This window comes from Pan paniscus, chromosome 3 (assembly GCF_029289425.2).
Source record: "Pan paniscus chromosome 3, NHGRI_mPanPan1-v2.0_pri, whole genome shotgun sequence".
Lineage (NCBI taxonomy): Eukaryota > Metazoa > Chordata > Mammalia > Primates > Hominidae > Pan > Pan paniscus.
This window is the reverse complement of record NC_073252.2, coordinates 8,304,017-8,327,698: the sequence shown is the minus strand read 5'-3', so window position 1 is coordinate 8,327,698 and position 23,682 is coordinate 8,304,017. Positions and strand designations below refer to the sequence as shown.

Here is a 23,682-nt window from a genome sequence, read left to right as displayed (position 1 = left end):
GGGCCCATGGAGGGTCAGAGGGCATGGAGGACAGAGCCGGGGGCCAAGCTAGAGAGGGTCTTCAGGGTGACCAAGATGGTCCCGTGTTCCCAGGAACCTGGGCCAGTGGACTAAGCTGCAGCGAGTCCCCATAATCCCGGTGGAAAATGACGCCTCTGAACATAACCGGAGCTTGCAGAATGGCTTGGCCTGTGCATCACTCTGGTCTCATGTGGCCCACCATGTCTGCCTGATGCCAGCTTTTCAGTCATTCATCCAAGCCTGTGTGTTTATTCCAAGAATTCCTTCAGCCCCAACTTTATTTATTTATTTATTTATTCATTCATTCATTGAGATGGAGTCTCTCTCTGTCACCCAGGCTGGAGTGCAGTGGCGCGATCTTGGCTCACTGAGCATCGCCTCCCAGGTTTAAGCGATTCTCCTGCCTCAGCCTCCTGAGTAGCTGGGATTACAGGTGCTTGCCACCACACCCGGCTAATTTTTGTATTTTTAGTAGAGACAGGGTTTCACCATGTTGGTCAGACTGATCTCGAACTCCTGACCTCGTGATCCGCCCACCTCGGCCTCCCAAAGTGCTGGGATTATAGGCATGAGCCGCCGTGCCCGGCCCAGCCCCAACTTTAAAGAAACACCACAGTGCGCTGGCATGGCTGCTGGAGTGGAACTCCTGACAGTCGCCTCTGAAGGCCCCAAATGTTGGTACCTGCCTTCAATCTCTTCCTCTCTCCTTTCTCAGGAAACCAGAACTTCCTCAGAGAGTATCATTTCTGTCCCTGCTTCCAGCACCTCAGGGTCTCCGAGCCGTGTGATTTATGTAAGTCAGGGCCTTTTTATGGGGACGGCGGTGGGAGGGTGGAGAGAGAAGGGGGTCCCGGTGGCCGTGGATGAGCCCACCCCTAAGAGAGTTTTCCGAGAACTATCATCTGGGGCCTGAGGTACGGCCATTGCTCTTGTCCCTGCTTCGGGGTGGAGGTTGGTACAGGCTTTATGAGTCTGAAACACAGACATGTTTGTTTGACCCGGCAATTCCCCTGGGAACCTGTCCCCAATTATCTGGTGACAAGAGCCACACAGTGGTGTGTACACAGCTGTTGTTTATAGTGGTGCAGACACGTCACATCAACAGCCGACAGTTGGGGCTTGCCAGCACCCAGGCGGGACCCTGCAGGGTTTGCAAATAACGGCACGGATCTGTGTACATCAACACGCACGCTCTCCCAGCGTGTTCCCTAAAAGAAGCAAGTTAAGGTTGATGTAAATTATGTGATCCCGTTTTCGTTAGAGAGAGAGAGAGAGAGACTGTGTGTGTGTGTGTGTGTGTGTGTGTGTTTGTGCGCCTCACACGCTTCCATAATCACATACAAATATAAAAATGATTGAAAATATTTTAACAAGTTGTTACCAGAAATTTCCTCTGGGTGGTGGGATTCGAGATGGGAGATTATTGTATTTAATATTTCATACATTTAATATTGTATATTTAAATTTATATATGTATACATATGCATACATATGTATATGTAAATTTCATATTTAATATTGTATTTAATATTTGCTAATATTGCTTGTGTAAATACCAAAATTCCTTATCTAGGCGAGGACCCCCAGGTGCCAGGTGAGGGATGGCTTATGCGGTGGTGGCCAGGGGCCACCCGGGACTGCCATGTAGGCTGCCCCTGCACCAGAACCCAGCACTGGAATGGCTGGTGACTGGGACAAGCCCCTTCTCCCCTCCCCGTCCCCGCCAGGCCAGGACCTGGGTTCTTTATGCCTCAGCGGAGGCTGGATCCACTGGGTTTCTAGGCTCCAGAACTTTAAGACAGTTTATTGGATCCGCTCTCTGCTGTGCTTCTTTTCGACCCTCCTCTCTCATAGTGGTTGGACACAGGGTCCTTCCTGACCTTAATCCTGACAGTGCCACTGAGGGGTGCACGAGTCCTCAGTTACCATGACGCACTGCTGGCCTGGAGGGTGAGTGGCACTGTGGCGCTTGGGATGTGCACTCCGAAGCTTAGGCGGGCGCATGAAGGCACCAGGTTGGCTGCGTGCCCTGGGTGAGGTGCCGCCCGCCTGGAGCCTCTGGGAGCCCCTCAGTAATCCACGGAGACCCCCAGGCACCTTCGGTCCAGGGCTCACCGAGGCGCTGCCTGGGTGGCAGTGAGCACAGTGCCTGCCCAGAAGAGGGCTGTGGGAAACGCTTGCTGCCGTTACTGTTACCATCATCTGTGTCAGCCTCCTGGGGGCTTGAACAACAGAAATAAATTGTCTCAAAGTTCCGGAGCCTGGAAACCCAGGATCAAGGAGTCAGCAGGGTTGGCTCCCCATCCCTGGCCCGCAGGCAGCCGTCCTCTCCTTGCATCGTCACGGGTCATCTGTGTGCATCCGGGTCCTGATTTCTTCCCATAAGGACACCAGGCAGATTGGATTGGATCCACCCTAACGGTCTCGTTTTAACTTGATGACCTCTCTTAAGGCCCTGCATCCAAATGCAGTCACATTCTGAGGTCCTGAGGGTTAGGACTTTACCGACACAGGAATTCGGGGAGACACAGTTCAGTCCATAATACCATCATCATCCTCATGAATAATGATTATGACAATTATCATGTGAATGAGATCATGTTTGTGTAGGCGCACAAAGGTATGGTCTGTTTCCTCACCCATTGAAAGGGTCACAGCTGACACTCCTATAACAAGAGACAAGTTCACAAGAGAAAAGCATGACAGATGTATTTAATCAAAGTTTTAGGTGACACAGGAGCCTTCAGGGACGCAGGTCCAAAGACCCAGGGAGGACTGTCCTTTTTAGTTTTGGTTTTGAGACAAGGTCTGGCTCTGTCGCCCAGGCTGGAGTGCAGTGGTGAGATCATGGCTCATGGCAGCCTCAACCTCCCCGGGCTCAGGCGATCCTCCCACCTCAGCATCCCGAGTAGCTGGGACTACAGGCATGCACCATCACACCTGGCTAATTTTTGTATTTTTTGTTGAGATGAGGTCTTTTTATGTTGCCCGGGCTGGTCTTGAACTCCTGGCCTCAAGCAATCCACCTGCCTCAGCCTCCCAAAGTGCTGGGATTATAGGTTTGAGTCATCACCCCCGGCCAACACTGTTCTTTTTTTTTTTGAGAAGGAGTTTCGCTCTTGTTGCCCAGGCTGGAGTGCCACGGCTCCATCTCAGCTCACTGCAACCTCCACCCCCTGGGTTCAAGCGATTCTCCTGCCTCAGCCTCTCAAGTAGCTGGGATTATAGACATGCGCCACCACACCCAGCTAAGTTTGTATTTTTAGTAGAGACAGGGTTTCTCCATGTTGGTCAGGCTGGTCTCAAACTCCCGACCCCAGGTGATCCACTCGCCTGGCCTGCCACAGTGCTGGGGTTACAGGCGTGAGCCGCTGTGCCTGGCCTATTTTTATGCTTAGATTGGATGATAACTGGGTGGCCACATAGAAATATGATTGGACAAAAGGTGTGTGATCTGATGGGAACAGACTGAGTGGGGAAACAGCGGGGCCGTCTGCTCAGATGCTCCTTGGCCTCTCTGGGGAGTCCTTCTTCCTCCAGGTATAGGGCACAGGGGGTCTTAGGACCCACTCTCAGGCAAGCTAGGTCAGAGAATGGCTCCATGGCCAGGTTGTGCACAGAATGAGGGAAAGGTTAGACTCATGTTTCTAGGCTTCATGGCTGGCTTTGGGGAGGAACTTCTAGTTTCTATGACCCGCCTTGGGGAAGAGGAACTCTGGTTGCTATGGCTCACTTCAGTGGGGGTAGGAAGGAAGAGGGTGAGAGACAGGAGGGCAGGAGGCGGTCAGAGAGACCCTGCTTCCGAGGCCTTCCACTCTCCCTTAGGTCAAAGTCCTCAGCATGCTGTGGCTCCGTACTTTGGGGTATTGTTTTCTGAGCGCCAGCATTTGCAAAGCACTTGGCATCCGGCTTGGTGCCTGCTAAGCGCTCATTCGTGGTAGCTGTTGCTGTTGTTGTTGTTGTTGTTGTTGTTGTTGTTGTTGTTGTTGTTGGAACCTGCATGGCACATAGTAACTGCTCATTAAATATGAGCTCTTTTTTTTTTTTTTTTTGAAGTGGAGTCTCACTGTGTCGCCCAGGCTGGAGTGCAGTGGTGCAATCTCAGCTCACTGCAAGCTGCGCCTCCCAGGTTCACGCCATTCTCCTGCCTCAGCCTCCCGAGTAGCTGGGACAACAGGCACCCGCCACCATGCATGGCTAATTTTTTTTGTATTTTTAATAGAGACGGGGTTTCACCGTGTTAGCCAGGATGGTCTCAATCTCCTAACCTGGTGATCCACCCACCTTGGCCTCCCAAAGTGCTGGGATTACAGGCATGAGCCACCGTGCCCAGCCTCTTTTTTTTTTTTTTTTTTAAACAAACTGGCATTTGCAAGGAGCGTGGGATGGTAGTGACTGTGTGTGCATGCAGTGAGCAGTGACAGTGGCCTCTGTTGTCATGGTCCCACTTTCAAGGCCATGCAACACTTTCAAGGCAGAGCTGGGCTTGGAGCCCACAGGTCTCCGTGACTCCGAGGCTTAGGTTTTTTCCAGGAGACCCTGCTGCTCAGTGCTGTAAACAGCCATGGTGGCTCCTTTCTTCTTGCATCAGGCAGTTACAAGCATGGGCGAGCACAAGCTCCCTGTGGAGCCCTGGGGACCCAGCCACTATCAGGCCAGATGGCATCCCTGTTCTGGGTAGGGGAAGGGGTTCCCGTCCACAGGAGAGATCGGGGCAGACCCAAGTGGGGGTTTCAGGTGGGACGCCTGCCAAGGGATGTTGGTGGGCGAAGAATTTCTGCACCAGTGGGGCATGCACTTGACCCAGGTCAACTGCAGCGTGGTGCACTGTGTCTCAGCTTTGATGGACTTCCTGCTCGGCCAAGTAGGTGTGCTCACAATTCCAGTTTTAAACAGAAGGCCTCGAACAAATTAATCCAGTCTCCCGGCTCTTAGTTTGACACAAGGGAGAATGTGTGGGGTGCCATGCTGCTTCCTCTTGGCCTCAGAGCTGCCCAGGGACCTGCCATCAGTGTGCCCACGTCGCTGATGCCACTCTGAGATATGAGCTGACTTTGCAGCCTCTAAGTAATGGAGCCACAATGCAAGGACACGTGCTCCCAATTCTGACACGTGCTCCAAGCACCATGGTCAGCACCCAGCCTGGCTGCATCCCAGCCCTCCCAGGGGCCAGACAGGCCAGAAGCCCGAACAGCCCTGCTCTCTCTCCCACCTTGGGGTTGGTGCCACATGAGTGGGCACTGCACACGGTCCGGCTCTTCACCAAGATGATGTGATGTGGTGGGCAAGCCCTCCTTATCCCAGGGTTCTGCCCTGCTTTTCTTTTCTTTTCTTTTTTTTTTTTGAAATGGAGTCTCGCTCTGTCGCCCAGGCTGGAGTGCAGTGGCACGATCTTGGCTCACTGCAACTTCTACCTCCCGGGTTCAAGCAACTCTCCTGCCTCAGCCTCCCGAGTCTGTGAGATTACAGGCGCCCACCACCGTGCCTGGCTAATTTTTGTATTTTTAGTAGAGACAGGGTCTCACCATGTTGGCCAGGCTGGTCTCAAACTCCTGGCCTCAGGTGACCCACCCACCTTGGCCTCCCAAAGTGCTGGGGGTACAGGTGTGAGCCACCGCGCCTGGCCACCCTGCTTTTCATCTCACCTCTGCTGGTGTCTGTCATCAACCTACTGTGCGCCTGGCCCCCTGCTCTGTGCTGAGCACCCCCACGGTCTCAGAAAGGGGCCGTTCCATGTCCCCGTCGGGTGCTTTGCAGGTTGCAGCTGCCCACCCCTGCCTGCTGTGGGTGGTTGTCAAATGCAGCATCCCCTTCCTTCACCGTGAGGAAGAGACCGGCTCCCCCTGCCATTCACGTGCACAGGAATGCACCAGAATCCACCGAGTGGCTGCATCTCCTCCACGGACCGTGAGGGCTTGGCGGGCAGGGACTGGGCCTCGTTCATCTTAGTTTCCAGGATAAAATGTGCACACAGTAGACCCTCCATAAACCATGGGGCTTTTGGACATCACCTATTTTACTGCTCTTTTCTTTCTGCCAAAAGCAATCTGCATTTATTTAAAAAAAAAAAATAGTAATCAGCACACCAGAGGAAATTAAAGCATTTACATCCTGCCAGCCACAGTGGCCCTGCCGATGCTTCTGAGATACCCTTCAGGTCTCGCTTCTGTGTGTGTGTAATTTTTATAACATGGCGTCACACGGAACATATTATTTTGTAACCTTTATTTCAATATGGCAATAGTGCAGAGTATAAAAGCAACGTTCTTCCATTCTGTGTTATCATTGACTGGGTTATATGGTAATGATACTGTTGTAAGTGGCCATATTAGTGTGTATTATGCTGGGTGGAGTGTGGGAAGGAAGAAGGCAAAGAGGAAAAACCCTTTACACACACTCCAGAGGCCTTCCGCCAATGAGAGAGTGCAGCCCGTTGTCGTGGCAACCACCCAAGGACTTGGCATGGGGGAAAGTGGATCTGCAAGGCCACTTAGCAACCTGTCTGGGGGGTCGGGCAGGGGCTGTTGGCATCGTGCAGGCTGCCCTCTCTGACCCCTGCTGTCAGGGCTGGGTGGTTCAGGGAAGCCTGAGGAAGGCTGGGAGCTAACCCAGGGCAAGGCGGCCCCCTATGCTGTGGGGCTGGACAGGTGAATGCTGTGATCATCGCTGCTGGGAGGGGACGGAGGTGGGGAAGGGAGGATGCAAAACACACCCCGCCAGGCATCTGGCTGAGAGTTCACCTGACTTTTGCAAATGGTTGATTGGCTTTTGTTCAATTCACAAGCCTGCTGTCAACCTCACAGCTGGGCAAGGGACTCAGTGATGAATCCTGGGCCTCTAGGAGCCGCAGTCTTGAGGGGATAAGGGACAACTCAACAGATGAAGATCAACACTAACTTGTTGCGGGGGTGTGGGGAAGGAAGCCTCGAGGAGGGGCCTTCGCTGAGTCTGGAAGGACCAGAGGCAGAGCTTAGGGAAGAGGTGTGGGAGGGGCACATCCCAGAGAGGGAACAGCAGGTGCAAAGCCCCCAGGCTGTGAGTGACTGGGAGCTGAAAGGACTTGAGTGCTAAGTGGCATGGATAAGTGGGTAAACAAGCGCCAGAGTTCCAATTTCCCAGAAGGCAGAGGGGAGCTGCTGAAAATCCTGCAGGATCAGATCTCATGATTACAAATGGCTGGCTCGGGATTGGATCTCAGGTCTTTTGAACCCTGACCCAGGCTCCAAAGGGGCAGCCAGAGGTCTGAGATGTCAGAACTTCTTTCTCTTCATGCATATCACAAATGTCAGGGTTCACCCCAAGACCCAACATCTCAGGAGAACCCTCAAGCCTGGTGATCAGGGAAGACTTCATGGAGGAGGTGGGCTGGAGGCTAACAGACCCTGAAGAATACAGGAAAGCTGGAGTAGGGGGCTGAACCTGGCACACCTGGGGACATGGGGAAGAGACAGCTTAGGGTGAAGCTGCCAGGAACAGGAAGGCCAAGTTTGGGGGCCATAATGAGGGCTTACATTGTCCAGCCGAAGAGGGGGCTCCCGGAGGGTTTGAGCTGAGACCACTGGGATGCATCTGGGCCTGAGAGGCGTTCCCCCCAGCAGTGAAGCCTGGAAAAGGGAGAGCTGTGGTGGGGAGCATGGGCTTTAGAGTCAGACAGCCAGGGTCATGTGCTGCCCTGCACCCTCCTGGCTCTGTGACTCTGGGCAAGTTACCCAACCTCTCCGGGCTCTGGCTTCTACATTGTGAAAAGGAGCTTCTGTGAGCACCCCTTTGTGGCATCATTGTGTTTTGTGAGCAGATGATGGAGGGCTCAGCCCAGTGCATGTCTCGGGGTAGACAGCTCATCATGTCCAGAGGAGGCTGAGGCAGAATCGAGAAGCAGCAACAGGGATCTCCACCAGAGTCACCTGTGGCTGGAAAATGCCCCCGGCAGCTCCTGGGGAGCCCAGAGCCAGGGAGAAGGGGACAGGCAGGGGCAAGAGCACGTGCACAGTGCACAGTGGGGTACCGCGGAGGAAGGCTGGGCAGAATCAGAGCAGAGAGCAGCACACACCAGCTGGACCTCCCTGAGCAAACACAGGGGTTCTCCCAGCGTCCCGCATTCATTCAGCAAGGGCAGGAGCGCCACTGTGGGCCAGGGTAGGCCAGGGGTAGACAGGACAGAAGGGCCCCCGACCCTGCTGAGGGGTGTCCCAGCTGGCCTGTCAAATGCCAGGTGCTTTGCTGCAGGCAGCATGTGAATGTGTGTGAGTGCGTGTGGGCATGGGGGGTGGTGAATGTGAACTTGCTTTGTAGGGATGGGGTGATTGTGTGCAAGTATGTGTGGGCAGGTGTGCATGCACGTTTGTGGGTGAATCTGGGTGTGCAGGTGTGTGCCAGTGTGTGGGGGTGTGCTGGTTGTGTGTGAGTGAGCCATGGGCCTGGGGAGTGATTGCATGTGTGAACATGTGTCAGTGTGTGGGTGTGGGCACATGTGTGCTAGTATGTGGGAGTGGGCCGGGATGTGAGGGGGGTCTATACCTCCACAGTCTCAGACAGGCATGTTCTCTGTGTGGGGGTATACATGCACATGTGTGTAGTGCATGTGTGTGCCTTATGTGTGTGTGTATGTGTGTGCGTGTGTGCCTGCATGTGTGTGCGCGTGTGTGCATGCATGTGCGTGTGTGCATGTGTGCATATGTGTGTGCACATGTATGTGTAGGTATGTATCATCACCCTTTGTATCCATGCATTCCACATCTGCAGATTCAACCAACCTCAGATTGAAAATATTCTTAAAAAACAATAAAAATAGCAAACAACAATAAAAAATAATACAAATAAAATAATATAAAAATAATACACTATTTTATTTATGCAAGTTAAATAATACAGTATAACATCGATTTACCCAACATTTGCATTGTGTTAGGCATTACAAATCACCAAGAGATGGTTTTAAGCAAATGGGAGGATGTGCACAGGCTACAGGCAAGAACCACATAATTTTACTTAACAACCTGAGCATTTGAGGATTTGGGGATTTGAGGAGGGTCCTGGGGCCAATCCCACATGAATAGTAAGGGATGCGTGTGTGTTTGCCTATATGTGTGTTTGTGTGTGTGCAGTGTGTGTGTTTGCATGTGTGCGTGTCTGTGTTTGTACGTGTGCGTGCATGTACACATGTTTAAGCCATGGACTGAGTCTCACTGCCTGCCAGACCCCATGCCAGGTACATCACAGGCATGGCCTCCTTGACCCCAGAGCCTTCGTGTGTGATCATTTCCCTCATTTTGTACAGAAGGAAACTGAGGCTTAGAGAAGACACTTCCACAAGGCCTACTGGCTCTTTTGTGGCTGGGCCTCAGGACCCAAGCCTGCCTGCTCTGGAGTTCCCTGTGCTTTTGACCCTGTCCCCATTTCACCTATACCAGGAGCTGGGGGTGAGCTCAGACTCTGCCCAAAGCGCTGTGACCCCAGCACCCTCTTCACGGCTGCTGGAGCAGCCACTGCCCTCTGGCTTTGGGGGCACTGTCCTGTGGGATGCATCTGGCTTTGGGGGCACTGTCCTGTGGGATGCATCCGGCTTTGGGGGTGCTGCCCTCTGGGGTGCATCTGGTGACTGTCCCCTCCCCAATTCTCTTTCCCCTCTCAGGCCAAGCTTGGTGGTGAGATCCTGGACTACAGGGACTTGGCAGCCCTTCCTAAAAGTAAGGCCATCTATGACATCGACCGCCCCGACATGATCTCCTACTCACCCTACATCAGCCACTCTGCAGGGGACAGGCAGAGCTACGGCGAGGTATGGACCCTGCCCGCATGGCCCTGGACACCTGTGCCCCCAAGTGCTGCCCTGCAGGACAGGCGTCATCCCTAGCATGTGTCCCATGGGGCCAGAGCCACTTCCATCTTCACCACTCACCCACACGCTCAGCCTCTTCACGCCCATCAGATAGCCATGTGCACATCCTATTTCAGTAATGCCCAAGGCACTATGTCCCCAAAGCTGCCATTGCTGAAGGAGTGAGCCTGGAATGCCTCCTTAAATGGAGTAGAAAGTAGGAAGCATGCTGGTTTGTAGGAAAGATGATAGTGACTCAGTGAAAATCTCCTAATTTTCTTAAGTATTAGATTATTTTCATAAAGCATGAGATGCATTTCCTCTGTAGCAGACTCTTGGCCCGTGCCACCCTCGCTGCCATGGCTCTGCCCCATGCTCCTCTGCCCCATGAATTCATGAGCCAATGTAACCGACCTGGTTGAACCACAGATTATTTAATTCCTGGCCTGCCTGTGGACGGCGTTCCTACTCCTCAGAGGTTTCTTATTCAGAGCTGCTCTGTCCATTTCCTGTGGAATGCATTGTTGGTTTTTGCTTTTCCTCTTGTGGTTCTGAGGTTTCAACATGACCGCAGCTGCCTGGGGTAGGAGGAGGCGTTGCCAGGCTGTTGGCCCGAGTGTGTGTGCTCTTGACATGCGTGCCGCCAGGCATGGGGGGCTCCTCGGGGTGGGGAAGCTCAGTCCTTTGAAACACATTTCCCTTGGGCCTTCTCATTTTGAGACTTCAACAAGGGCCTCCAGGGAAGCAAGAGCTGAGACTCCAGGGCAGCGCGTTCGATGTGGATGGTGTGGGGGGAGAAAGTCATGGCTGCTGGGTGCACCTGCCGAGCTCAAGGGCTGTGCAGGGAGGGTGAGAAGAGCTCAGGGCCAGCAGGTGCCCTCCTGACTTGCTTCTGCCCCTGTGGATCACAGAATTTGAGGATGTGGGTGACAAGCCCCACTGACAATGAGAGGGACCAGTGGGGGGAGCTGAGGGAAGGCATCACGACCCACACCCACCTACCAACCACCCATCTGCACCCACCTACCTGCCACCCACCCACCCGCACCCACCTACCTACCACCCACCACCCACCCGCACCCACCTACCTACCACCCACCACCCACCCGCACCCACCTACCTACCACCCACCACCCACCCGCACCCACCTACCTACCACCCACTCACCTGCACCCACCTACCTACCACCCACCACCCACCCGCACCCACCTACCTGCCACCCACTCACCTGCACCCACCTACCTACCACCCATCACCCACCTGCACCCACCTACCTACCACCCACCACCCACCCGCACCGACCTACCTACCACCCACCCGCACCCACCTACCTACCACCCACCACCCACCCTCACCCACCTACCTACCACCCACCACCCACCCGTACCCACCTACCACCCACCACCCACCCGCACCGACCTACCTACCACCCACCACCCACCCGCACCCACCTACCTACCACCCACCACCCACCCGCACCCACCTACCTACCACCCACCCGCACCCACCTACCACCCACTACCCACCCGCACCCACCTACCTACCACCCACCACCCACCCGCACCCACCTACCTACCACCCACTGACCTGCACCCACCTACCACCCACCACCCACCTGCACCCACCTACCACCCACCACCCACCTGCACCCACCACCCACCTACCCACCTACCTACTACCCACCCACCTGCACCCACCTACCTACCACCCACTACCCACCTGTACCCACCTACCACCCACCCACCACCCACCCACCACCCACCTGCACCCACCTACCACCCACCCACCCACCCACCTGCACCCACCTACCACCCACCACCCACCTGCACCCACCTACCTACCACCCACCCACCTGCACCCACCTACCACACACCCACCCACCTGCACCTACCTACCACCCACCACCCACCTGCACCCACCTACCTACCACCCACCCACCTGCACCCACCTACCACCCACCTGTACCCACCTACCACACACCCACCTGCACCCACCTACCACCCACCAGCACCTACCTACCACCCACCACCCACCTGCACCCACCTACCTACCACCCACCCACCTGCACCCACCTACCACCCACCTGCACCCACCTACCACACACCCACCTGCACCCACCTACCACCCACCAGCACCTACCTACCACACACCCTCCCACCTGCACTCACCTGCACCTGTCTACCACCCACCTACCTGCACCTTGCCTGCACCCACTTACCACACACCCCCCTGCACCCACCTGCAACCACCTACCTGCACCCATGTGCATCCACCTACACCCACCTACCTGTACCTACCTACACCCATCTACCTGCACTCACCTGCACCCACCCACTGCACCCACCTGTACCCACCTACCACATGCCCAGGCTGTGTGTTGGCTTTATTGTCCAACATCTGGTCTGCACCTGGACCAGATGCTGGAAGAGAGTCCGTGAGGACTCGCGACTCAGCCACAGGGCTAAGACCCAAATCCAGTCCCTTCTTCCCCGCAAAGACCACAGGATATGCTGGCTATTTTCTCAGCACATCCTGGCGCTCTCTCTGGGACGTGCGATTCAAGCCTAGAGGACTGGCCTCACGATCCTCCTCCACCTCCTGGCAGCCTTGGGGCATCGGGCACACCCCTTCCTGGTTTGAGTGCGTGTGTCCCTGTGGGAGGGCTCTGTGGCCATGAAGGGCCACATGCAGAGGTGATGTGTGTGGGGGTGGGCTGGTATCTCTCCCTGTCCTGCTCCAGGGTCTCATGGTATGACCAGGACACAGCTTCCAGTCCCAAGTGGACACGGGCCCTTAGCTGTTGTCACTGAGGTTTCTTTCAGCCTCTCTGGGGCTGCGCCTCTCAAACGGCAGGACATCTGTGAACTATGGATGATCCTGAGCCCAGGACCTGTCCCCAGAGGGCAGAGAAGGGGCAGGAAGTGAGGGACTGTGGCTCGGGAGTCACCCCCTCCCTCTGGGGAGACCTGGGTTGGCCTCCCCGCTCTGCTAAACAGTGGCACCTGTGTGTGAGCTTCCTCTCTCAGCCATAAAGTGCGACCCCATGGGGCCTGCCTCGGCAGGTGGACAGGGCTGGGCTCCTGGGTCAGGTGTGTCTGTACAGAGCTTCCTCTATGCTGATGGCCGGGAGCAGCCTGAGGGTTTCTCCCTTGATTCCATCATTCCACCCATGGCCTTCAGCTTCCCACCTCCCATGGCACAGGGCTTCACAGGGCCCGTGGCAGCCTCCCAGAGGCCGTCGAGTTATTGCGCTGTAATAACCATGGTTCCTGTGAACAGAGTGCCTCCCTGCTCTGCTGTGGGAACGGCGTTCTCTTTCCCAATGCTTGCTCACCTCACAAGGGCTGTGCTCTTTCTGGGCCGCTCCCACCTCCATGCTCCTCACTGAACATATGTGCAGGTGGTGGTGGAGGGGGTGCCAGCCTGGGAAGACGGGTCAGCCTGCTGTCTAGGGCCCCAGGACCCCCACGGCAGAGCCGGCTCCAACCCAAAGGCTCCTGGTCACCCTCTGTCTCTGCTGAGCACCTTTTCTCTCTTGTCCAGAGAAAACCGAGGTGATGGGCCCTCAGGATGTTGCTGCCCGTGCCCTGAGCCAGTGTCTTCCTTTTGGGAAAACACATCTTTGTGGGAGAACAGTGGGACGTGGGGGTGGCCAGGTAGAGACAAGCTCTGGGCTCATTGGCACGAAATCAGTTTCCCTGGGGGCCTTTTTCTCTGGGAAGAATTAACCATGTTTCTCCAAAGAGAAGGTTCTGGAACCCTGACTTGTGTCTCTCAGGGTAGAGTTCTTTTCCTGTCTGGAGGATCAGGGCTCTGTGTGGGTGTTTGCGCCTGTGTTGCCTGCCAGTCACGGAACTGCCCTCCTCCCTCTCTGCCTGGCGCCAGCACTAACGGCCACTTTGTGTGTTGTGTCCACAGTCCCCTCAGTTGCTCTCGCCAACGCCGACCGAGGTAACCACCACCCTCTCGCCTGTCCCCGCTTGCCGTGGCGCTGCTGCCTGGGTTATAAACATAACCACCCAGCCGCACCCCCGGGAAGGGCCTCCTCGGTGGCTCTTCACCATGGGGCCTGGGGCCATGGCCCTTGTGACATGGGGCACCCTCCTGGCTGCTGGTTATTTTTATGATCCCACCGCACCTGCATGCCTCCCCGATGTGTCTGCCAGCCCTGCGGATGTGGCCGCCTGGGACGCGGGTCTACCCTGAGCAGATCGTGGTCTGGGCCGTGGCTTCCTTTAGGGGAAAATTCAGGATCCTGGCTGAGCCTGGGAGCGCTTCCTGCTTCCTGCCCCTCCACGTGGGATGTATGGAAGCACCCAGTCCTCGTGGAGAAACACTGGACGTGTCTCTCTACAAAAGAGCTTTTACTGTTAGTGGTCTAGTTTTGTTTTTTTTTTTTTCTGTTTCTCAAAATTAATCAGTGACATAGAGAGCTGCCAATCAGACTGCAGTCTGTGCAGCCGCACAGGTGGCCACAGCAGAAAGGTGTCATGGTAGCCAGGAATGGACAGCCTGGGCAGTGGCCGTGCCCTGAGCTCTTCCCCTGTGCTTGATGCCATTGTAAACATTTCATTGGCCGGGCATGGTGGCTCACACCTGTAATCCCAGCACTTTGGGAGGCCGAGGTGGGCGGATCACCAGAGGTCAGGAGTTCAAGACCAGCCTGGCCAAAACATAGTGAAACCCCATCGCCACTAAAAATACAAAAATTACCCAGGTGTGGTGACACACACCTGTAATCCCAGCTACTCGGAAGCTGAGGCAGGAGAATCGCTTGAACCCGGAAGACGGAGGTTGCAGTGAGCTGAGATCACGCCACTGCACTGCAGCCTGGGTGACAGAGCGAGACTCCATCTCAAAAAAAAAAAAAAAAAATGTATATTTATTCATCCCCCACCACGACACCCAGAGGCAAGTTCTGTGATTTTCCCCAGTTTACCACAGAGAAACTGAGGCACAGGGAAGTCACATAACCTTTCCAGGGTCACGCACTATGAGGTGCGGGAGGATTTCAGCCCAGCGGTCGGCTCAGAGCCTATGCTCACCCACTGGGATCTCCAGCCTCCTGCTCCAGACAACCTGCCCCATGGGAGCTGTGACGGCCATGGTACCTGGGTGCTGTATCCCTAGAGCAGTGATTCCTATGTACCGGTGACTTTTGATGTCCCAGGCCTGGGGCCGGGCATCTTTTCATCTCCTCATTTACCTGCACAGGGAACCCCTGAGGGAGGGATGTCAGCTTCCCTTCCAGATGAGGTGCAGGGTCTGCCTGACACAGGGCACACTCCTGGGAAGAGCCTGGTCTCCCTGCAGAAGCCCCTGTCTCAGGCTATACCCCAGAGTGGGGCACAAAATCATGCACACTTGCTCAGTGGGAGGCTGCACAGCCATGCACAGCCTGCAGGCTTCTGGTCCAGAGGTGGTCACAGGACCTCGGCCACCCTTACTGGGACTTGCCTGCTTCCTGCCTTCCCTGCACACAGCCAGGATTCCCAGTCCAGCCCTTAGGAGTGGTCCGAGGCTGAGGCCCTCCCCAGGTCCTGACCCCTTTGGAGAACCGGAATCTTCTGCAGAGCCCCTTGCCTGGCTTCTCCGCTTGGCTCCTTAACCTGTCCCCATAGACACAGCGCTGGGGGATGGTAGAGGAACAGGGCAAGTGTGGGCCTTGGTGGTGCTGTTCTGCTGGAAGAACATGGCCCACCTGCAGAGCCAGCAGCAGCTGGGCATCAAACCCTTGGATCCAAGGATGTGACGGCCAAACACACAAGGGGCCACTTGCACCGAGCTGCCAAACCCGCATGTAGCTGGAAGCCCCGAGTCCAGGCTGAACAAGGAGCCAGGACACCTGTAAGGTGGACAGGGCTGTGCAGAGGACGCCCGGGGTAGAGAGGCAGGGCACTAGCCGGCCCGAGAGAGTGCGCCCCTGGCTGGGGTTAGACAGTCGCCAAAGGGAGCAGGGTGAAGCGCAGGTAGGAACCTAGCATGAGGGCTGGCCTGAGCGCATGGAGGTGGCGCACCAGGCAGGCGTTAGGGACAGCACACCTTGGGGTGGGAGACGTGCTGACAGGCCAGGGGAGCCATGGGCCCAGACCGGGAATTCCTTTGCTCATCACTGTGCTGGCCTTGAGGGCAAAACAGCAGCCTCCACCCCACAGCAGGACACTGGGCTGGGCCATGTAATGACCCGGGACAGCATGCCAAGCTGTGGTGGGCCAGGCAGCCTGCTGTCCCCCGTGCCATGGTGCCACGCCACCCCACACCACCTGCCTCCCACTCTGCCTGCTGCAAACAGCTGCTCCTGCTTGGATGAAGTCTGCCATGTCGGTGCTTGTGGGTCTGACTCAACTGGGCTTCCCGGCCTGGGGTGGAGTAACTTTCTACCTCCAAATGTGCCTCCAGGGCCGTTAGAGCCCCCAGTTCACACATGAGAAGCCCCCATAGGGACTGGGGGAGTCTCCGTGGTTCTCACACTGTGTTCTAAGAGCTGGGCGCTGGCGAGGGTCAGGCAGGAGGAGACCTGGAGGATGAAGCTGGAGCCCCCACCAGCAGGAGGGGAAGATGGGGGATCCCCGCCAGTGGGTCCCTGTACCACACCCTGTGGCAAGGATCCAGCAGGCACAGCGGGGAGTGTGTCTGCACCACACCAGCCCCACTCGGCTCTTCAGACCTGCCCTGACAGGTGCAGGAGATTCCCACACGGGGCCATGTTGAGTCATCCACTTGGGTCAGGAGGGCAAACACCAAATGGTGTGGGGGGATGGGTGGACAAGGGGTGGGAAGTGCTCCCGGCTCGAATGTTCACAAGCTGCATCTTCCCTCCCAGGGGGATCAGGATGACCGGTCCTACAAGCAGTGCCGGACCTCCAGCCCAAGCTCCACTGGGTCGGTCAGCCTCGGGCGCTACACTCCGACCTCACGGTCACCACAGCACTACAGCCGTCCAGGTACTTGGCCCCCTGGTTCCTCTGAGCCCCCAGGATGCTGTCCTTTTCCTTTTTTTTTTTTTTTTTTTTAGTTTTTTTTTTCGGTTATAAGTGGACTTTTTCTTATACAACTGGAAACATGATGGAAATGGGTGGGATTGCCAGCGGGTGGGTGGCTGAGAACCTGTTCATTTAGTGGCATAAAGAAAAGGACCTCCTCATGCCTTGGGGTGAGGTGAGCTGCAGAGGCTGCCCTGCTGGTTAGCGGAGCCCTCCGTGGAGCACACAGCCTAGGGGGCACACGCTGAGCGCTTAGATTCCAGCTAATGATTCGGTGGCAAGAGATGTCAGGAAGATAAGACAGCATATGTGTCAGGAGAGCAGACGTTGGCCGGCTGCAAGCTCGTGTGGGTCTCGGAAGACTTGAGCTGGGAAAGCAAAGTCAGTGGTGGAAAAATGAAGCCCATTAACATTTCACCTGTGGCTAGGTTGATCACCCAGTGACAGCTGTCCTCACGGGAGAATGGGTGAGAGGTCCCCGCCAGTCAGGAGAGAGCCCCGAGGCAGGTCCTTTCCACACGTGTCACCTTGTCCCCTGCCTGGCGCCCAGCTGTGTATCAATCCCTGTAGCTGTGAAACTCCTCGACCCCCTGAGCGTGTCAAAGCCACAGCAGGGACGCTCCACACGGACACTGCCTTTCGAGGGATTTTTCCAAGCTGCTTCCTTCCTGGCCAGCTGCTGCATGCCTCCATTTATACATCCATGGACTATGGCTCTTATTTTTGCAGCCTTTGTGGAAAAATCAAAACTCATTCATTTGCAAAGTTATTTCCATTGACTCCTTGCAATGTGCCTGGTACATTCTGCTCAATAAATGTTGAGAAAGTGGGTAAAGGAGTGAGTGCATGAGTGAATGAGAGAGTGAATGAGTGAATGAGTGAGTGCATGAATGAGTGAATTAGTGAGTGAAGGAATGAGTGAGCAAGTGAATGAATGAGTGAGTGAACAAGTGAATAGGTCAGTGAGTGAATGGGTGATTGAATGAGTGAGCAAGTAAGGGAATGAGTGAGTGAGTGAATGAGTGATTGAATGAGTCAGCAAGTGAATGAGTGAATTGGTGAGTGAATGAATTAATGAATGAGTCAGCGAGTAAATGAGTGATTGAATGAATGAGCAAATAAGGGAATGAGAGAGTGAGTGAATGAGTGATTGAGTGAGTGAGCAAGTGAGTGAGTGAGTGAATGAGTGAGTGAGTGAATGAATGAGTGAATAAATGAGTGAGTGAGTGAGCAGGTGAGCAGGTGAGCTAAGGGCAGTCAACTTTATTGAGCTCCTCCTCCTAAGGGCCCTTTGCTGGCTCAATCCCCATAGCACAAGGACAGCCTGGGCTTGTTGACTGCGCTTGGCCCAGGCTAACCCAAGAGCCAAGCTTGCATCTCACCGGACAAGTCCGGTGACGATGTCTGGTGGCAGACCACTCCCTGAACTGCTCTCCAGCTGAGTCCTTGATCCCCAGGAGACCCCAAATGCTAAGCGACAGGCCTGGCTAGGGGCCTAACCCCCCCTGGGGAACCCCAGCCCAAGGCTCCTATGCAGCACCCTGGGCCTCTGCCTGGTCCTCTGAGGTCCGGTTTCCTCGCTCCTGGAGGAGAGTGGTCTAAAGCATGTTTGGTGACCACCTTCAGGTGCAAAAAGTTGTGCATTCCTCAAGAGAGGAAGCAACAGTGTTCGTAGCAGAGTGGGGATGAGGAATATGTGTGGCTTTGCACCAGCCAGCCCAGGTTGACTCTGACTTGCTCTCTGTTACCCCGTAGCTGGTACTGTGAGTGTGGGTACCAGTAGCTGCCTCTCCCTGTCCCAACACCCAAGCCCTACATCCGTGTTCAGACATCATTACATCCCCTACTTCCGAGGTAAGGCACGCAGTGATGTGGGCTGTGGGTGCTCATGGGTGTACACGCCCGGCGTCTGTGTGCTCGCTGTCCATGTCTGCCGCATGGCTTCACCGGAGCCCCTGTTTCATGCCCTGTGCCCCTCTCTGTGTGTGTCTTGTGTGTCTGGCTCCGTGTGTCCGTGTGCCAATGTTTCTGGAAGGAAAACTTAGGTACCTTGTTACATAAAGGAACAGAAGGGAGAGAGGGCTTGGAAAGCTACAGGAAGAGGGGACCAGGGTTCCTGCACACCCGCCCACAGGCTTTGTCCTCAGAACCCCTACCCAAGTCACCACCTCTGATTTCATGCGTCAGCCGGGGGGCACAGGTGCTCTCAGGGTTTGTGTTCAGGAGCAGAAGCTATGCTGTACGGAGGGCCCTGACTCTTCCACAGCCCTAGAGCTCCTGGGGCCCAGGGCAGGGTTCACACCCAGTGTGGCTCCAACTCTCGGCTCTTCCAGGAGTGGATGAGCCATCCACATCCCTGCACGGGCACCCACATGCAGGTCACGCAGGGAAACGGCCACGCTCATGTTTTCCTGTATGCTGTGGACTGAAAAATGCATCCCCCACATTCATAGAGCCCTAATCCCTGATGTGACTGTATCTGTAGAGGGGGCCTTTAAAGAGGTGATCAGTTAGCTGAGGTCCTCAGGGTGGGCCCGGGTCCCATAGTACTGACGTCTTTATAAGAAGAGAAGAGACGCCAAAGCTTGCTCCCTCTCCACACACACTCAGGTAAAAGGCCACTGCAGACACACACACTCAGGTAAAAGGCCACTGCAGACACACACACACTCAGGTAAAAGGCCACTGCAGACACACACACACTCAGGTAAAAGGCCACTACAGACACACACTCAGATAAAAGGCCACTGCAGACACACACACTCAGGTAAAAGGGCACTGCAGACACACACACTCAGGTAAAAGCCCACTGCAGACACGCACACTCAGATAAAAGGCCACTGCAGACACACACTCAGGTAAAAGGCCACTGCAGACACACACACTCAGGTAAAAGGCCACTGCAGACACACACACTCAGGTAAAAGGCCACTGCAGACACAGCGATGTCTGCAAGCCAGGAAAAACAGTCTCAGGAGAAGCCACACCCTGCCAGACCTGGCTCAGAGATGTGCAGCCTCCAGCGCTATGAGGGGAAATATGCCTGTTGTTTAAGCCACGCAGGCTGTGGTATTTTGTGACACAGCCCAGCTGACTGGTGCACCACAGAAAGACACTCAGAACATTAGAGGAGGCAGCAATGATGTTCTTGCCAATTCCCCAAGCGATGCAATAATTCCCCATCCTGAGCAGCTGCTGAGTGGGAATGTCTCTGGAAAAGCCTCCCAGGCCACAGGGAGCGAGAAGGTGGGGCAGGCAGCTGGACTCTCCATCATTGGATGGTCACCAAACGGGGTTCATTCAGACCTGCACACCTCTCCGTGTACCTCATCATCATTGCTTTGGGCAGGCCCCGTGGCCTACTGAGAGTTCCTGGCCATTGATGGACATGGCCGTCCTCATTTTTCTGAGGGCCTGTCCCTACAGCTTTGGGATGATCTGACTCCTTTGAGAAGCAGCAAAGTCTTCACCTGGGTGCAATGGCTCATACCTGTAATCCCACTGCTTTGGGAAGCCCAAGCAGGAGAATCACTTGAGGCCAAGAGTTTAAGACCAGCCTGGGAAACCTAGTGAGACCCTTTGTCTGAAAAAAAAAAAAAAAAAAAGCCGGGCACGGTGGTGCATGCCTGTAATCCCAACTCCTCGGAAGGCTGAGGCGGGAGGATTGCTTCGGCCGGCAGTTTGAAGCCGCAGTGAGCTACGATTGTGCCACTGCACTCCAGCCTGGACAACAGAGTAAGACCCTGTCTCAGACAACAACAAACAAACAAGCAAAGCCAGAAAGGGCCCCTCCCCAGAACAGAAGCATGGCCAGCAGGGGCTTTGCTGTGTGTGGTCCACGGCAGTCGTGTGGCAGGGGGCGGTCCTGAAACCCAGAGTGAATCAACCATTTGGGTGAGTCACGGTGGGGCACCCAAGGAGATGCCGCTTCTCCTGTTGCTCCATGCCAGGAGGCCCTGGACACCCGGCTCTCCTCCCACCTTCAGCCCTCCTTCTGGTGTGGCTGTCCCAACTGTGAGTCCCTGAGAGGGACGTGGCCAGAGCCGAGGGCAGGCTCACCCCGCTCCCCAGGCAGCCCCTGTGAGCAGCCCTCTGTGGGTCCTAGAGCCAGAGCCAGCCCTGGCGACCCTCCCCTCCTCTGCCCCGTCCTGAGTGTCCACCGTCTAATTCTTACCACTTCAGGGTGAAGAAGGCCCAGGACAGGCCCCCTGGGGAGCAGCCCCCTCCTCAGCTCCCGAGACAGCCAAGGAGAGAGCCCAAGGACTGGCAGCCCTCTCCCCTTCCTTCCATGCCTTGTAGCAGAGGAGGCTGCCCACCTACCCACCTACCCACCACCAGTTTGGAAGCTACCCACCTACCCACCACCCCCCACCACAATGTGGCTCCGAAGCTGTCTATGCCACAGCCCCTCCAAGGGCATCTCCCGGGGCCAGGAGGCACCCTCCCTTTGAGACCTCCCCTGGGTGGGGCCAGGTTTTTGCCTCTTTGATGCCCATCTCTGCCCTGGTTCCCCCGGCCACATTGCCTGCCAGGGCCCTTCGTTCAGAAATCACACAAGGCCAGGCGTGGTGGCTCACCCCTGTAATCCCAGCACTTTGGGAGGCCAAGGTGGGCGGATCACCTGAGGTCAGGAGTTCGAGACCAGCCTGGCCAACATGGTGAAACCACGTCTCTACTAAAAACAAAAAAATTAGCCGGACATGGTGGCGCACCTGTGGTCCCAGCTATTAGGGAGGCTGAGGTGGGAGGATTGCTTGAACCCAGGAGGCGGAGGTTGCAGTGAGCTGAGACTGAGCCACTGCACTCCATCCAGCCTGGGCAACAGAGCGAGACTACATCTCAAAAAAACAGAAAAAAGAAATCACACAAAGCCACCTGGCCACCTCTCTGGTGTCTGGCGTGGGGGAGCCTGGCACCCATGCTCTGCCCCTACTAGACTCCCCTGGCTGTCCGTGACCTTGGGAACACCCAGCCTCTTTCCAGAATGTACTCCTGAGGGAACTGAGGCTCAGAAGAGAAGCCACTGGCCAAGATCCCAAAGCTCCTTCTGGCAGAGCCCAAGGTCAGGCTTCTACCCGGGGTCCCGTTCACAAATTGTGTTCACCCTCAGGTCCTGGGTCGACCTCGGAGGCCACACGAAGGTGTCTGTCCTCCTCTGCAGCCATGGGCTCCAGTGTGTCCCAGCCTAGGACCTCTTGGTGGCAGCCCCCAGGGGTCAGCTGGACACCAGGCAGCGTCGCCTGCCCTCTGCAAAAGCCCTTCCTGTTTGCTCCACGGGCTCCTCTGGCGTCTCTGGCCCCTCTCAGTGGACATTTCCCTCCGGACGGCACTGTACGGGGGTGGCTCCCCAAGGCAAGGCCTGGCCCCACCCCCCACCGAATGCTGGCAGGGCCTCACCCCCGGCACACCTTCCCACCAAGACCCAGCTTCCGGAGAGGTGCTGGCCACAGCCATGGGCACTTTTGTGTAAATTTCAGTCCCTGGCGTGTCCCCTGTGGAGGAGCCGACAGCGGGGGCAGGAAGTGCAGGCTGGGAGGGGAGTCGGTGCTGCTGAAGCTGCTGGCCAGGCAGCCTCCATGTGCTGAGCGGTGGGCCCACTCTGAACTCCTGGCCTGAGAAGGAAGACGGGAGGGGCCCTGGGATGGAGCCTCAGGTCCAGGCCCGCACCCTCCACTGCCCAGACCCCGGCAGCGCCTCTTCATCTTGCTGAGCGGCCATTCCCTCAGCTGCAAAAGGGCCTCATAACTGAAGCATCGTCCTCAGGGTGATTGTGGTTGAGGACCCAGGATGTGGCTGTACATTGTAGCATGGGCATCATCCTACCTGGCCTGCCCGTGGCCGCCAGCTGGCCTCTCTGCGGTGTCACCTGGAGGAGGCTCCACAGGAGCCAGCTGAGCCAGCACCAGGCACACACTGGGCCACTGGGAGCACCACGATGAAGGATGTGGCACTGGATTGTAAACTAGAGTATAATAGCAAGAGCCGTCAGTCCACAAGGATCTACATAAATGTTGAGTAAACAAATAAATGAAGAGAAAGCGAGATCTCCCACACAGAGGAATTCCAAATAACGCGAGTAGATGCCTCGTCCTCCAGGAGGGAGTCGTAACTCCCACTCCTGACATGTGGACAAGTGTGGGCTACACAGAGTGGCTCCTTCCTGAGAGTGCCATGTGGGAGGGGAGAGAAGGAGCAAGTCCACCATGGAGCGGGCCACCATGGCTGACGAGCATGACCCGGTCAGCAAGGCCGCCACGGCCAGTGATCTGCTCTGCTGACAGCAGGTGCCCTTGATAGGATGTGGTGAGGACACTTCACCTCATGGGCTTCCTTCTCAACCCCATAAGCCCAGTATCTCCATGAGAAAACATCAGGCAAAAACCCTCAGCAGCCCTCCTTAAAACTGCCAGAGTCCTCAGACACAAGGAACGTCTGCAAAAGGTCGCAGCCGAGAGGAGCCTTGGGAGACGTGCCGACAGAACGTCATGTTTCCTGGGTGGGATCTTGGAGCGGAAGAACATCAGGTGACACCCGGGGAAACCCGAATCCCGTGCGGCGTGCAGGTGGCACCAATCTGTGGGCACCCTAGTGATGGGAGAGGGGACGGCAGGGACGCTGGCCGGGAGGGTGCGGGAGCCCCCGGACTACCTGAAGCTGTTCCTAATGAAACATTTACTGAAATTTTTAAAAATGGAAGAGGAGAGGAGGAGGAGGAGGAAGAGGAAAAAGTGGGGCAGGAAGAGGAGGAGAAGGAAGACTTTTCGGAAGGGCTGAAGCTGCTCCTCTCCTAGCAGGCAGCATCCCAGGTTAAAGGATGCTGAAGCGTCCCCGTCTGTAGCATATCAGAAGCCCCCTGGGATG

The 23,682-nt window shown here is 55.9% G+C and overlaps 1 protein-coding gene across 19 annotated transcripts in view; it reads left to right on the top strand.

The window, feature by feature from the left end:
* The window catches only part of ABLIM2 (actin binding LIM protein family member 2), a 197,721-nt gene that overhangs the window by 117,457 nt on the left and 56,582 nt on the right, over nt 1-23,682 (top strand). For 8 of the 19 annotated variants that reach the window (XM_063603700.1, XM_063603703.1, XM_063603715.1 and 5 more), the window contains exons 9-13: nt 737-814; nt 9,653-9,799; nt 13,757-13,789; nt 16,662-16,782; nt 18,577-18,675. In XM_063603700.1, the coding sequence (XP_063459770.1) occupies nt 737-814; nt 9,653-9,799; nt 13,757-13,789; nt 16,662-16,782; nt 18,577-18,675 (478 nt within the window). The remainder of the gene's footprint in view (nt 1-736; nt 815-9,652; nt 9,800-13,756; nt 13,790-16,661; nt 16,783-18,576; nt 18,676-23,682) is intronic. The other 11 variants (XM_063603712.1, XM_063603713.1, XM_063603711.1 and 8 more) reach the window with 4 other exon arrangements.